The sequence below is a fragment of the Monodelphis domestica genome, chromosome 5, assembly GCF_027887165.1.
Source record: "Monodelphis domestica isolate mMonDom1 chromosome 5, mMonDom1.pri, whole genome shotgun sequence".
NCBI lineage: Eukaryota > Metazoa > Chordata > Mammalia > Didelphimorphia > Didelphidae > Monodelphis > Monodelphis domestica.
In genome coordinates, this window is record NC_077231.1 from 4469096 (window position 1) to 4483138 (window position 14043).

General features: G+C 57.7%; 2 protein-coding genes across 6 annotated transcripts in view; one reads left to right on the forward strand and one right to left on the reverse strand.

The window, feature by feature from the left end:
• Positions 1-2033: 2033 nt before the first annotated feature.
• On the reverse strand, positions 2034-13088 carry LOC103092112 (uncharacterized). 3 transcript variants are annotated; one of them, XR_472265.3, is made up of 2 exons: positions 11682-13088; positions 2034-4150 (listed from the first exon to the last, which is right to left on the reverse strand). XR_472265.3 is itself a non-coding variant. In XM_056797492.1 (2 exons), exon 1 carries the CDS (start codon positions 7155-7157, stop codon positions 5949-5951), a length of 1209 nt encoding a protein of 402 aa, XP_056653470.1. In that variant the 5' UTR covers positions 7158-11420; the 3' UTR covers positions 2034-4150; positions 5925-5948. The 3 variants fall into 3 exon arrangements, 1 of the variants encoding a protein (XP_056653470.1); XR_008911948.1 differs by lacking the exon at positions 11682-13088 and adding an exon at positions 5607-11420; XM_056797492.1 differs by lacking the exon at positions 11682-13088 and adding an exon at positions 5925-11420.
• The window catches only part of EFCAB6 (EF-hand calcium binding domain 6), a 245006-nt gene continuing 242857 nt past the window's right edge, over positions 11895-14043 (forward strand). For 2 of the 3 annotated variants that reach the window (XM_056797487.1, XM_056797489.1), the window contains exon 1: positions 11895-12083. The gene's annotated coding sequence lies outside the window, so the exon portion shown is untranslated. Of the gene's footprint in view, positions 12084-13211; positions 13426-14043 lie in introns of those variants that run through there. The other variant, XM_056797488.1, reaches the window with a different exon arrangement.

Here is a 14043-nt window from a genome sequence, read left to right on the forward strand (position 1 = left end):
TGGGATAAGAGGCATGAGATGGGCTCTCAGATCCACGTTTACCAGCAGAGACCCGCGGACCTGGCGGGCCCCTCCTGGAGCTTCCCTCAGTGTGACAGCAGGCTCTTGTCTTCTGCTGGGTCCCTATTAAACACTTGCGTCTACCCGTGAATACCCCCCCCCCCCGCCATGCTACTTCAGGGCGGTCTTGCACGTCTCTTTCTAAATTTCTTTTTCTTGGTTGATAAATGCATTCTTTTCATCCCTCAATGATCCGCGTTTCTGCTTCTGGTAACACATTAGACTTGCCTTCCCTCTTGCTCTCCAACCCTACCTGCCAGCTGAAAAAATGGAAAAACCCTCGTCATAAACCAGCACAGTCAAGCACAAGCTCTCCCGTTGGCCGCGTCCAAAACGTAGGTCTCGGTTTCCCCTTTAGGTCCTTTGCCTGTCTGATAGCATTCTGCTACATCCTTGCCATTTGGAGTCATCACTGGGGACTACGTTGATCAAGGTTCAAAAACATTTGTCATTAGAGTGTTGTATATTGCACACACAAAGGCTTTCCGGGGTCACACAGCTGGGCAGTGTCTGTCAGATTTGAACCCAGGACCTCCCATCTCCAGGCCTGGTTCTCCATCTACTGAACTGCCTCACTGCCCTGACCATCGCCTCTTGTGTGCCGGGCACTGTTGTGAGCACTGGGGGTAGAGGCAAAGTGCAACAGCTCCCCTGCTGAACTCAGCTTCTAGGCTCCCAAGTCAAGGGCCAGAAGGGCATCAACTCTCGTTGAAAAAGGAGTTGCGTTCAGGGGGCTGCCAGGGGCGCTGCTCTCAGCAACCTCTGTCTTGAAAAGTCCTGGAGGGAAATCCTGGATCACTGCCCCCTGGCTCTGGCTCTGGCAACCAAAAACCCTGTGGCACATAAAGGAAGACATGCCTTGCTAAGAACTGAGCCATAGACACATATCTAATTCTTTGTACACAATTGGCACAATGGACAAGCCCTACAAAGGGTCATGAGAAATGCCTGGAGAGATTAGTTTGAGCCAGGGGTGGGATGGGGCTTGTGGGGATCAGGGGAAGCTTCCTGGAGGAGGTGTCATTTGAGGATTTTTGACAGGCAAAGATGGTGACCAGCTCGTACCTGTGTGTGGTGGGTAGGAGCTGAAAACAGGGTGAGGAGTTGTCCATGCTCCTAACCAGAACAAATAGGCTAGAGCTTCCTGAGGGGGACTGGGCCAGGAGACTGGAATCCTAGCTCTTCCACCTCATGACCTCTGACGGATCACTTCTCCATTTTTCTAATCCATCATCAGCTGGACCTGTTCTGAGACAGACAATTGGCTGGTTGCTCCTGCCCACAGCAGTTTGGGTCCCCCACGAGTACAGAAGATCCAGGCTCTTCGGTCACTTTTCTCCTCAGTACTCTAAGAGAACACCCAGGTGGACAACCAGCCTTAGAGGCCATCCCCATCTGGGCTTGACATGTCTGATGGGAGGGCAAAAGGAGCAGCTCTCCAGAACCATGACACATTCAGTGAGGTCCAAAGGATAGGGAGTCTGTGAGCTAGCGAACCCAACACGGGAGCCCTGTGGCCCAGAGCACCTTGGCTGCAAAGCTGATCATCTAATAAACTGTGCATTTTCTTTACGTCTGGTGGAGCAGGAGGGAGAGAGGGAGAGATCCCAAACATCTCTGCCATGCAGAGGTCGAAAACAGGCTGTTATTTGGAAAAAACCTTCGTAACAACCAGTAGTCTTAGATAACTCTTAAGACAAAGCTGAGGCAAGGGTTAGGCAACTGAGGTTAAGTGACTTGCCCAGGGTCACCCAGCCAGGAAGTATCTGAGTCCAGATCTGAACACTCGATGCACTGAGCCAGCCAGCTACCCCAAAGGCTGTATTATCGAAAGATACAAAAACCATATCCAGTTCCATTTCCCTACCTCAGAGATCTTAAAGCTGTTTAGACCCCCCCAGAGACGGCAGCCTGCCCGTTCTGGACGGTTATTCCAGGAGCGACAGCGTGTACACGATATTATTCAGTGGGTGAATGAAAGAACATTTATTAAGGGTGTAAGTGTACGGAGCGCCATGTTAAGCAGAGCCAGCCCCTGCCCTGAAGGAGCTTCATGGAGGAAGCCGGTGTGAGACAGCAGATGGCAATGGCTCCTCTTTAATCAAGGATATCACTGCAAAGACGAGACAGGAGATTCATTTAGGTGTTTATTCGGTTCCTTGTAGAACTCTGTATTAGCTGAAATTTAAATTTCTCCAAACTGGATATTAGCATGTTACTGCTATTAGTCTGCCCCCTAAAAGCCAGGTACTCGTATTTCTCCCGACTGCGACTCTGCACTCTCCTGGATGTCGGTGCCCAGCGAGATGTGGCATCTGAGGGGCAGGAAGCGCCTCTCAGTGGGAAGATGGGCACTGCCGACGCCAACAAGCATCGTTTCTGAGGGCTCCATGGAGGCTCTGGTTTTGTTCCCAGGTTGTTTCCATAGAAGTGCCGCCGAGCAGGGCAGCCCCCTCGGTTTCTTGCTGACCTGGTTCTGTGGAAGGAGGACCTGGCATGAGCCGGCATCATCGGTGCCCTCCCAGAGACCTCTCTGTTCCCCAGGCCCACTTCTTTTCTCACCCAGGCCTTTCAGGACTCGGCTTGCGAGTGAGCTCTCAGAGGGCAAGCTCCGCTTTCACATCAACCACCTGTACTTTGTCGATGGCTTCGGCGGACTCGCGTGGCATCTAGGTGCCTCCATAAATGGCACTTAGCGCGCCGATCGCCGAGGTAGCCTTCCAGTGCTGTGGAGTGGCCAACGTGACAGGCGTTTGCCTTATCTTGCCAAATACTCACTATAGAGTTTAATCCTGTTGACGGTTTCACAACACGGTTGATCAAGAGAGTCCCTTGTTCCGTAAAGGGCAGAAGGCGAAGGGCATGACCAGTGAAATCTATGACATCTTAGCCCAAATCAGACTTCCTGCCCGCAGCGCCCAGTGGAGTCTTCCTAGGACGAACACCCTCGACAGGTAGGGAGTCCTTTTCATTGAAGCCCACATCGAGCTCGGAGCCTGCGCTGCTCAGCTGGCCAGCAAGCGGGGTGCCGGGGCTTCTGCCTCAGTGGAAGGACTTGGTACATGTTCTCTTCCTCGGTTACTCTCAAGGCCAGCGATCGAGTGACTTCTGTATAAAGCAACATCTTAACCAACTGATCATTTGCCAGAGGGGATCTGGGACCGAGTGCCCCATCCCCGAGTTCTCCTCTTCCCATGGAGGCTGGTGGTGATCTTCAGGGATGCGGGGGGAGTGAGAGGGACGGGGAGGCGGTGCCCTTTCAGCTCTGTGGGACGTGGAACTCCTTTCCACTTACTGGCAGGTCCCTGAAAGGATGGAGGCCACGAGGGGAGGCCGGGGCTTGGCCCCATCACATCATACTGCTGTCCTGCAGGGACAAGGGAAGAAAAGGCAGAGGAGAAAATTGGACATGGAGGCAAGAGTCCCAAAGTCCACCCAATGAGAGGGGAGAGCAGCTCCGTCTGTGCCAACTTCCGAGTCCCAAGGCACAGGAGACGGTTCAGTTACAGCGTAGCCCCTCCCCGTGGGCCTCGAGTCAGGGAATGGTCCCCGGAGAGATTGAAGTCAAATTCATTGAAGGCAGATTGTGCCCAGCGCGATACTTGGTCCCCAGCAGGCACATAATAAATGCTTGTTGAATTGAAGTGAAGTGAATTGGACTGGGCTCGATCCCAGCTGCAGACACTGGTCTGTGTACAAAGGCAGGGTGGGGGGAATTGGGCAGTGGAGGCCCTGGGAAGCGCAGCGGGCAGGGGCATAGGCGGGCCTCCGGCTCCGCCGATTTCTCTTCTCTGGAGTCCCAGGAGTCGCGGCGAGGAATGCGGCTCCACCGCCCGCCACTGGGGGGAAGAGAAAGCAGACTCAGCCGTGGAGTTTGGGAGGGCAGAGCCTGCCCTCGAGTCCCCGGTCCAAGGAGCGCACCGGAGCCCGGGCTGGAGGCCTCATTTCCCAGTGGCCCAGGAGTGCTGCCATCTTGCCGGAGCCTCCCAAGGGGGCGTCTGACCTGGGACGGAGACAGGAGAAAGTGGGAGGCCGGTCTGGCGGGAGCCCTTCAGCTGCGTCCCGAGGACGTGCCGGAGACCTGTTGGACCTGCGTGTGAAACAACGGGGAAAGCCAAGTGAGCGATTGAAGGCGGCCAGTGATTAGGGACAGTCTGAGACAGCTGCGTAGCCTTTGCTGGTGGGAGTCTCATGGAGGCCGCAGCGGGGGGGGGGGGGGCACAGACAAGCGGGACGCCGCGAGACTGGACTTCGAGCAGCTTTTCCCTGGGACCCCGTCTGTGTGGGTGCTCTGCGTCCGCCCCAGGGGGGCCCCCCTGCTCCGGGAGGGCGGCCCAGCCGAGCCTCCCCCAGACAACAAGCAGGAGGCGCGCAGAGCCGCCTGGCGTGCTGCAGCGAGCTCCGGGACTCGGGAAGCAGGGAGCTCCGCGAGATGCCGGGCTCCGGAGAGGGGCTCCGGCAGGCCCGTGAAGTCAGAGTTCCAGGGAGGGTTTACGGCTCCCCTGGGAGCTCCGGGGCAGCATCCGTCACTGACACAAAGGCCTGTGGGTTCCTTTTATTAGTCAGTCATGGCATCGGCTACACCCCGGCTCTGACTGCACTGCTCGGGGGCCTCCTCCAGAGGGAAATCCCTTAACCAGGAGCCTTAGAGAGCTGCCTGGGGAGCAGACAGGGCGCTCGGGGCCCTCACAGGGCCTCCTCCCGGCTCAATTGCGCCTGTGTTCTCCAGAGGGATTCGGGGGGGGGGGGTTGGCGGCTCTGCTCTCTCCCTAGCTGTCCTGCCGCCCCAACATCGGGGCGCCCACCTTCCCAGTTTGGGGGAGCAGAGCAAGCCTGGCAGGGCCATTGCCCAGAGGCAGCAGCAGAGCCCGCTGAAGGGCCTGGCAGGCCTGCGAGAGGAGACAGGGCCCCTCTGCCCGGCAGATGGCAGCGCAACACAAGGAAAGCAGCCCGGAGCCTGGCGGGGAGCCTCTCTCCTGCGTCCCCTGGGCAGCCCCCAGCTTCTTCCTGCCGGGATAGCAGCCCCAGACCTCCTGGCAAAGGAGGGGAAACCGAGGCTCTGCTGCCACCAGGGCTCAGTGTCAGCCGCACGGTCCCAGCTCCAAGGGGGGAGGGGAGGGGAGGGGAGGGGAGGGGGGGAGGGGAGGGGGGGCCGGTGCCAGGTCACTCAGGGAGCGACGGCAAATTCTTCCTCTGGTCACGTGGAGGCCCCCCACTCTGGCTGGACTGACGCATCCCCGGGGTTCATGAATGTCTCAAGGCTGAAGCACAGATGGCTTGAAGGGCGGGCAGGGAAGCAGGCCAGAATCCTAGCCCCACGCCACCCTTTTCTCTTAAAACGCCCCAACTTTAGCTTCTTATGACATTTTTACTTTTCATCTCCCCTCGTTAGTGTCAGTTCTAAGACAGAAGGGCGGCACGGGGGTTATGAAATTGGGGCTGAATGACTTGCCCAGGGTCATAATGCTAGGAAGTGTCTGAGGCCACATTTGAACCCAGGCCCGGCACTCTATTCACCGTGCAGTCTGCCTCCCCGCTTGGTTTACTCTTATGGAATTCGTGGGGCAGGAGAGGCAGCTAAGGACCAGGCAGGTGCAGAAGGACCCGAGCGTCGGCCCCACCACTTCCGGCCAGGCTGCTTCTGAAAGGAATGAAAAACCTGGCGGCGTGGCAGGTGGCCAAAGGCGCTGGCGGCTCCCGCAGCACCCTCCTTCTCCAGGACTGAAGTGCAGCTCAGGCCAGCTTGGCCCCCGTTGGGTCTCCCCCTGCGGGCACGGTAGGAAGGAGGCGCCCTGGAAGCCCCATCCGTCTGGAGCAGAGGCGCCCTGGGCCTCGTTGCCCCGAAGCCCCGGCCTTCGCCCCACCTGCTCGGCCCTGCGGAGGCCCCTTTAGAGCCAGCAGCCCGGATGGCCATGTCCTCTCTGGCTGTGGCTGCTTCCGGCCTCTGCTCCTCGCTCTGGGCCGGCCCAGCGCCCCCGCACTCCCAGGCTTCTCTTGTGGGAGGATTGCTCCTCAGTCGCCAGGATGGCCTCCCCTGTGTGAAGCGGACCGTCGGGCTTTGGGAGGGGGCTGCGGACCCTTCCGTGGCCTCTCCACCCCCCGTGCCCCGGCCCGACTTCCTTCTTCCTTCCTCTGAGCTCCTGGCAGCGGGCTGGGGCTGGCCTCCTCCCCACGCAGCCTCGGCACACAGCTCTGACCAATCCGATGGCACAACGGCCCCTCTTGGGGGAGGCCGGAAGGAGGAGGCTTTTCCTCCCCAGGCTGCAGGCATCTTTGGAGAGCGCAGCTGTGGTCTCTTCCCGCAGGCTAGTCCTAGACCTTGACACTGTGCCAGAGCCCAGCACCAGGCCTGCCGTTTGGCCAACCAGGGGTAGCCTTTGCAGGGCCCTCCAGGGTCTGTGTGCGAGCTCTGGCTGTCCGCCTTTCTCTCCAATTTCAGCCAACCAAAGCTCCATCTGAGGGACTCGGGCTGGCCTGCCCGGCCAGAGGAGCTCTGGGCCCCAGGCTGGTCCTCCCCTCCACAGTCTAAGCTCTACTCCCAGCCAGCACCAGGGGGCCGGAGAAGCCCCTAAAGGCCCTCCCCATTCACTGTGGATAGGCGGCTCGTCAAGGGGGCGCCAGCTCCCAGAGTGCCCTGGGGAAGGCCGGCCCTCTGTCCCAGGCTTCCTTGGGAAGGGCTGAGGATGTGCCTGGGGAGACGAGAGGGCGTGGATGAGTCCAAAGGCGACTCCAGCAGAAAAGCGTCCGGTGCCCAGCGGCGAGAAAGAGGAAGGAGAGCCGGAGGAGCGGCCCCTTTGCAGCCAGACTTGGGCCCGACTCCGGGGTGGCCTACGAGGAGGCCAGCTCCTGCGGGGCTCCGGACTCGGGGCGGCCATTTTGGTTCTTTCCCCCGGTCTGAAGAGGGTTCTCCTCAGAGGGAAGGAGGGGGGGGCTCCTGGGCCGCCCCGGCCCTCCTCTCCCGCAGTGGACTTAGGGCCTCGCTCATGCCCTCCTGGCCTCCCCCGCACTCCTGAGCACTGCTTGCTATTTGCCTCCGAATCCATCTCGCTCGGAGCCAGCTTGGCTCTTCTGATGCTCCTCTGACGGGGCTCCGCCATTTTTGACTGTCTTCCTCTTGCTCCGCCTTCTCTGCAGGCCAAAGCCAGCAGCAGCTCCGGGCCCACGTCCACCTGAAGGGAGGCCCCACCCTGGGGGGCTCCACAAAAGCGCCTCTACTCCCCGGGGGACCTACGTGGGGGTGGGGCAGGGCTGGTAGCTGTTCTGGCCATCCCTTTAGGCAACCCTTTCCCAAAGAGCTTTCTTAGTTGGTTGGCGATGGGGTACCCGCTGGTTGGGGCTTAGGAGGCCCCGGTCCCCAAGGGCTCCCCTATAACCCCAAAGAGCTTCTCCCTGGGGACCCAAGCAGCCAAGGAGAGCGGGCGCTGGTGCGAATCCACGGCCCGGGCGTGTCTTCTTGGGGCTTGCTCTCCAGTTATATGGAGGCTCCCGGAGCTGGCCCAAGAACAGAGGACTCCCTCTGCCAGCGCCCTGATACGTTCTAAGGCAACCACACAACGTCTCTAACAAGAGGTGCTGTGCGGCTTGGAGAGGTCGGGCCCGGAATTCCGAGGGAGACGCAAGACTCAAGCTGTGTTCTAGAGCCGACACTCCCTGGTTCTAGATCAGAGAGGGCCCAACAAAGCAGCCCAGGACCCCGAGAACAGAGAGGAGGGGTAGGGGAGCCCCTCGGGGCTGGGCTTTTCTTACCGGCTGGTGCCAGTGAGGGCTGGCACCTTCTCTGCGCCCCGGAGGCCCCAGCTGGTTCTCTTTACCCAGCTCTCCCAGGATCCCTGTCCTCCCTCTCCTTCCGAGGGAGCCGTTCCTTATGATAAAGAATGAAAGAGAGGAAGCTTTCCCACCCGGGCTCCTTCACGTCTGTCCGTCTGCTCCCCTGCCCTGTGGGGGCCACAGGGTTCCCGACGACTTTACCGTCTGCTGCCCTCCCCGTATAGACGGCTTTCCTGCTGCCACGTATCTCACTTTGCCTCAGTTTCCACATTGTTCCACGCCTCTCTGCAGTGACAGCTCAGTGAGCTCTACAAGGCTCAGGAACCCAAGCGGGGCAAATCCGCACCACTAGCTGGCGTTGTTGTTTCCACCCTAAACATGGCTGCTCTGCCTAGAAGGACGAGGAGGCCCCTCTTGGGTGTTACAGGCCTCGCCGGCAGTCTCTGGCTCAGCAGGGACCCATCTCGGTCACTTTCTCGGGCGATTCTCAATGGTTAGATTGATTCGCAGGTCCACGAACCATGCACGAGGGGGCTCATCTTTCCAGAACTCGTCCACCACGGCCCATCTCCATCTTTGGTCATCTTTGCCAATTTGCTGGTTGTTGCGATGTTTGTTTTTAATGTGAAGAATTTTCCATGTAATCAAACCATCCACTGGAGCCTTGGGAGGTTTTGAAAAAGCCCAAGCCAGGTCCAGTCTCCGCGTCCGGGGCCACAGACCACCCCCTTCTGGATTTGGGGGCTCCATGAACGTGGAGGGAAGAAGAAAAGAATTCGCCTTCTTTTGCCCTTGCTCGGCTCTTAAAGGGTGACCCTCAGAAGGGCCCCGGGGGCTTCCCCCTTGACTCTTCTCTTTGCCAGTCTTGTAGAGGCCAACAGGGCCTCCCTAGCTTGCCCAGTGGTTCTGAATGAATTCGCCAGCCCTTCGTTCAGTGTTTATGCGGGCAAGCCTCTCCCTGGCCCAAGGGGAGCTCTCTGCCTCCTCCTTTTCCTTTGGAAGACTCCGATGAAAGCCAGAGCTCAGCACTCAGCAAGCTTTAACAGAAATGAAGGCAGCCGGGGGCCAGCATTCTCACGATTACTTCTGCCTGCTCACTGGGTAGAGGAGAGAATTTGGACCTGAAAATCCCAATGCAAAAGGAAAGGAAAGGGCTCAGCCCTTGCGGTCGGGGATCGCTAGCCCTGCTCTGCTCTCCAGGCCCCACCACTGTCTCTCCCGGCTTGTTTGGGGCCTTCTGGGCCTCTCTCCTCTCCCTCTTCTACTCAAAAGCCTTTTCAACAAAGGTAAAAGGCGTCAGAGCTCTTCCTCCAATCCACACGGACCAGGAAGGACCAGGGCACGGTCTGAGCTCGCTGGGGCTCCTCCTCAGGGCAGCTGACTCAAAGCCCACTTACGCCAGAGAGAAAGGGCCCTCCGTTCGCTTTGCTGCCTGCTTCTGCCATTTCTAGAGTGGGCTTGCTGGCGCCTACGGAGGGAAGTCCCTTTGTCTTCATCCGGCCCTTCTGACTCCTGAGCCCTTGCACACACCTGGAGGCCTCCATCCAAACTGGCCTCCAGGCTGAGCCCCATCCTTCTGCTTCTCTGCCCTTTCCCAGGTGTGACAAGCCCTTGCCTTTACCTCCTGTAATAATAAGAGCCACCATGGATGGAATGCTTTATGCAGACCGTCTTTCGGATTTTCACAATCCTGGGAGGGAGGGGCTGTTGTGATTCCCCTTTTACAGGTGAGGAAACTGAGGCAGGGGTGAAATGACTTGCACAGGGTCATCCAGTTAGTGAGTGAGACCAGAAGTGAACTTGGGTTTTCCTGAGTCCAGGCCCCGAATTTCATCCACTGCACCATCCCAGCTCTGCTAAGTGGGGCACCCTCCCTCACCCGGCTAGCTCCCTGCCCCTGGGGTGTTTGTTTGGTAAATGGCCTCTAGTGGCCTGGCTGGGACTCAGCAGAAGGCGAGCAGTTTCAGTTTCCTCCTTTCCTCCCCAGGCCTGGTATTGTGCGTGTGGAGAGCCTCGATATTCTCTGAGGTCCCCCCAGTTTGACAACGCTGTGCCTCTCCTCGGTGGGGCGGGCACACTGTATGGATTGGGGCAGAGGGCACGAGGGTGCCTTGACCCCTCTCCTGGGGGCCACGGAGGCCTAACACATTCCCGGGCTGGCCAGCGAGCAAATTAACCATGGACCCCCCCCCCCCCCCCAGCTTGGCCCACAGTCCTGTCTCGGAGGCGCAGAGCCGGTGCCAATTCTGAACATCAAGTGACAACTTGCTTCTCACACTTGGATCTCTGGGAGGCTGTTGGCACCAAATCCCCAGAGCCGCAGCCCCCAAATCTGTTCTCCACTCTTGGGGAAGGGAATCTGGGCTCCATGGAAAGCCTTGTGGTAGTGGTGGTGATTTTAAATGAGGAAGAGCTGAGTCTGTCCAGAAAAAGGGGAAAATCACCCCCCCCCCGGAAGGACTTTCCCAGGGCTGGGTCCCAGCCGGGGCGGCAGGGCCCCCAAATCCTGGGAGCGAGCTGTCCCTTTCCAAGGAGGGGCTTCTCGTCTTCCAACATCCTTGGGAGACAGGCATTTGGGACCAGGGCAGCATCAGCAGTGCCTAGGAGCCCGCATTTAGACCCGCATGTGTGTGAGTTTGGGGAGGCAGAAACAAGGAGCGCGGGGACCAGAACAGCTTCATGTACACTTGAGCCAAGAAGTGGGGGAGATGGAACACCTAGGTGGTTTAGTGGACAGAGCCAGGCCTGCATTTGGGGGGTCCCGAGTTCAAATAGGACCTCAGACCCTTCCTGGCTGTGTGACCCTGGACAAGTCACTTAACCCCAACTGCCTGGCTCTTACTGCTTTTCTTGGAATACTTGATATCCATTCTGAGACAGAGGACTAAACAAAGAAATGGAGAATGGCAGTTTGGAAATGGGAGAAGGGAGTTCAAGATGACCTCCTTAGGAGACCGGCGAGATCGTGATAGCCTCAACAGAAACAGGGAGAGGGATTCTTGGACCAAGAGAACGAGACTTGCGTTTGCAACATCTAGAGACCCTCCACTTTGAGATGTCTTGTGGGCTGGCAGAGAGGTGGGGCTGGAGCTCAGGGAAACAACATTCTTTTTTAAAATAAATCCTCACCTTCCTCCTTAGAAGCAATACTGTGTATTGGCTACAAAGCAGAAGAGTGGTAAGGGCAAGGCCAGGGGGTCAAGTGACTCATTGGTCACACAGCTAGGAAGTGTCTGAGGCCAGCTTTGAACCCAGGACCTGGGTCTCTAGGCCTGGCTCTCCATCCACTGAGCCACCCAGCGGCCCAGGGAAACAACATCCTGGAGTTTCGAATGGATGGCCAATAGGCCGGCTCTGGGCGTGGGGAGGTCGGTGAAGAATGGAGGATGCCACCTAGATTCTGACCCGGAGACTGGCAGAATGGCGGTGTCTCTGGCAAAAACATAGTGTTTGGGCTGCTGAGTTTGAGATGCTAAAGACCCACCTATTTGGGAAAAATAAGCGGATGCAGAAGTGAGTGGGGCCGAATGAGTAGGTCTGGGAATCATGGGCATAAAGCCGCCAGGGAACTCCCCACCCACTGCCCCCCACCCGGCCCATCTGTACTTGGAGTTCTCTGGCCTTGTCTCTCTGTCCCCCAGGGCTTAGCACGGTGCCCCGTACATAGAAGGTGTTTAATAAATGCTAACCGGCCCATGGACTGATGAAAACGTCTCCAATCACTTATCAATAATCAATAAGGGAGGAGGTGGGGGAGGATTTACAGAGAAGGACACTGAGGCCCGGCCTGGCTCATGGGAATTCTCACTTCCGTGCCCGCACCCTTGGCCCAGTTCGCCCCAGCCCGGACTCACAGACTCTGCCTGGCCTCCTCCTGTTGCTTCCTTGGTTGGTGCCTTTATCGATGCCTATGTCCTTCAGACGTTGGACCTCCTCGCGCCAAAGCGGTTGGGGGCGGGGCGTCCCGGCTTTCCTGGACCAATCCCGGTGTGCTGTTTCAGCCCTTCCCTCTTCCCTGGCGGGCCGGGCCAATCAGCGGGCGGGCCTGTCTCCTTGGCAACTGCAGCCAGGACGCGGGACCCTAGCGGCAGGACGGAATCCTGGCTTCTGGCTTCTAGCTTCCAAGGCGCTCTGCACTGGGACTCCGGACTGGACCGCGCGGGACGCTCGGGCAGGAGGCGGTGCGGGCGGTGGGGCTAGCTCAAGCGTCTTCGAGGAAGCGTCTTTTGCTCCTCTTGAGGGACTGAGTGAGGAGGGTGCGTGCAGGGCAGGAGGCACGAGCCGTGGGGCTCGAGCAGGCGCGGGGAGGGGGGGAGGGGCTGAAGCCCCACTTGAACCGCAAGTGGCGGGCTGATGCGGGGAGGGGGGATCTCCAGAGCCCCCTAGAGGCCAGGGTTGGAACCTTGGGTACTGTTTGTCTTCCAGGGAGGGAGACGTTTCCTCCCCGTAAGGGTCATCCAGAGCCTGCCTGGGACAGTGGGAGGTGTGGAAGTGCAAGGAAGTGTAGACAGATTCGTTGTAAAGGCAAGGAGAGCCAGGCTTAGAGAGGTTAAGCAATTGGCGTGTACCCACATCCCTCCCGGACCCCAAGGCCAGTCCTTGCCATCTTAGGTGACATCCGACCATTCTCCATTCGCTCCAAGCAAATGCTCAGCCAGGAACACGATGCCGGCGGCCGTGTGGGGTCTGGGAAACAGCTGGCTGGAGCCCGGAGTTTGTGGGCAAAGCTCAGTTTGGCTGGGCTTGGGTGATGGCACAAGTGTAGAGGGAAGCTCGAACCCCATTATGGAGGGGCATTGTGGAGGAGACTGGACTAGGAGGACGCCTGACCTCTCCCTCCTGAGCCGCAGCTTTCTCTATAAAGTGAGGAGCTTGGAGCCATTCGGTGTCGTGCCAGGTCCTTTCCAGCTCTGACGTGGCATCATTCCAGGTTCCAAGTTTTCTTTCTGCTCTAAACCCTGATTCTTCTTGAAAAAGCGGATCAAATTAATTAACTTGGACAACTTTCCCCTGGTTATGATTCACGTTCTTTCCTCCCTCCCTCCCCTGCCCCCTCCCGTGGCCCAGGCGCAGTTCCACTGGCTTTTACATGTGTCCTTCTCAAGCCCTCTCTCCATGTTACTGATGTCTGCACTAGGGTGATCGCTGAGTCTCCAGCCCAGGCATGTCCCCCTCGAGCCACGTGATCAAGCAGTTGTTCTTCCTCAGTTAAGCCATGATTCAAAGAGTCTGTGGATCACTAACCCATAAGACGTGTGTTCCCCGTGATCTATTGCTTTAAAGGCCATTCAACTCAGAACGTTCTTGGGCTTTCCATCCATCCCTTCTCTATATTCCATGGTTCTAGGTTCCAAGTTCTCTTTCTTCTCTAAACCCTAAGGTTCTAAGAGTCTAGGAACCATTGACCCACAAAGAGAGAGTGCTTCCTATAGTGTCTATTGCTTTAAATCCCATTTATTTGGTACTCTCTTTGGCTTTCTGCCCTCTTGAGTGGATGCCAGCTGGTGATGCTTCAGACTCTCCCATCGTCTGAACACAGCTCCTCTGAGGCCCCTTGGAGCTCCAGCACACAGCTTCCTGAAATAAGGGACGCCCTAGGTACATTCCGTGGGAAAAACCAAGGCTGGAGGGGTGGGGCCCTTGGCTTCTGGCCCTGGGTCTCTTTGGGGAGTGCTCTTGGGAAAGGTCCTTGACCTGGTTCACTCCTTTATCTTGGGTTTTGAGCTCCCTGTTGGCTCAGCCTGGCGCTTGTTGGCTTTATTTCTTTTTGGCTCTCCATGAGATGTTTTGGTTCTCTCTTCCCTGAATTCTTCTTTTTCAGCAGGTAACCTTGCCTCCTGCTGTAATGAAATTAAGGCCCCTCTAGGGGAATTGCCTCCTCTCTCCCTTCCTCCCATTTTCAAATGCCATTGAGGTTGTCATCCATTCGTGGCCTCCGTCAAAGAGAGGTCCTCATCCCTTGCTTTATTTCCTGATGGCCAATGCTTGCGGATGTTGTGGTTGACTGAGAAGCCCAGTGCCTGGGTCCTTAGATGGGGTCTGCCATTAGCTCTCCCTATCATCTGGGAAAGTGATTTCTCCCTCACGGAACAACCGTCCTTTTATAAAACGAGTGGATCGAAGCTAGTCAAGCTCTTCATTTGGCAGTTGTCTAAGAGGAGCTTTCTCTCCAGTTGCTGGAGTATAACATTTGTCCAAGGCTTTCATGCTGCTTTG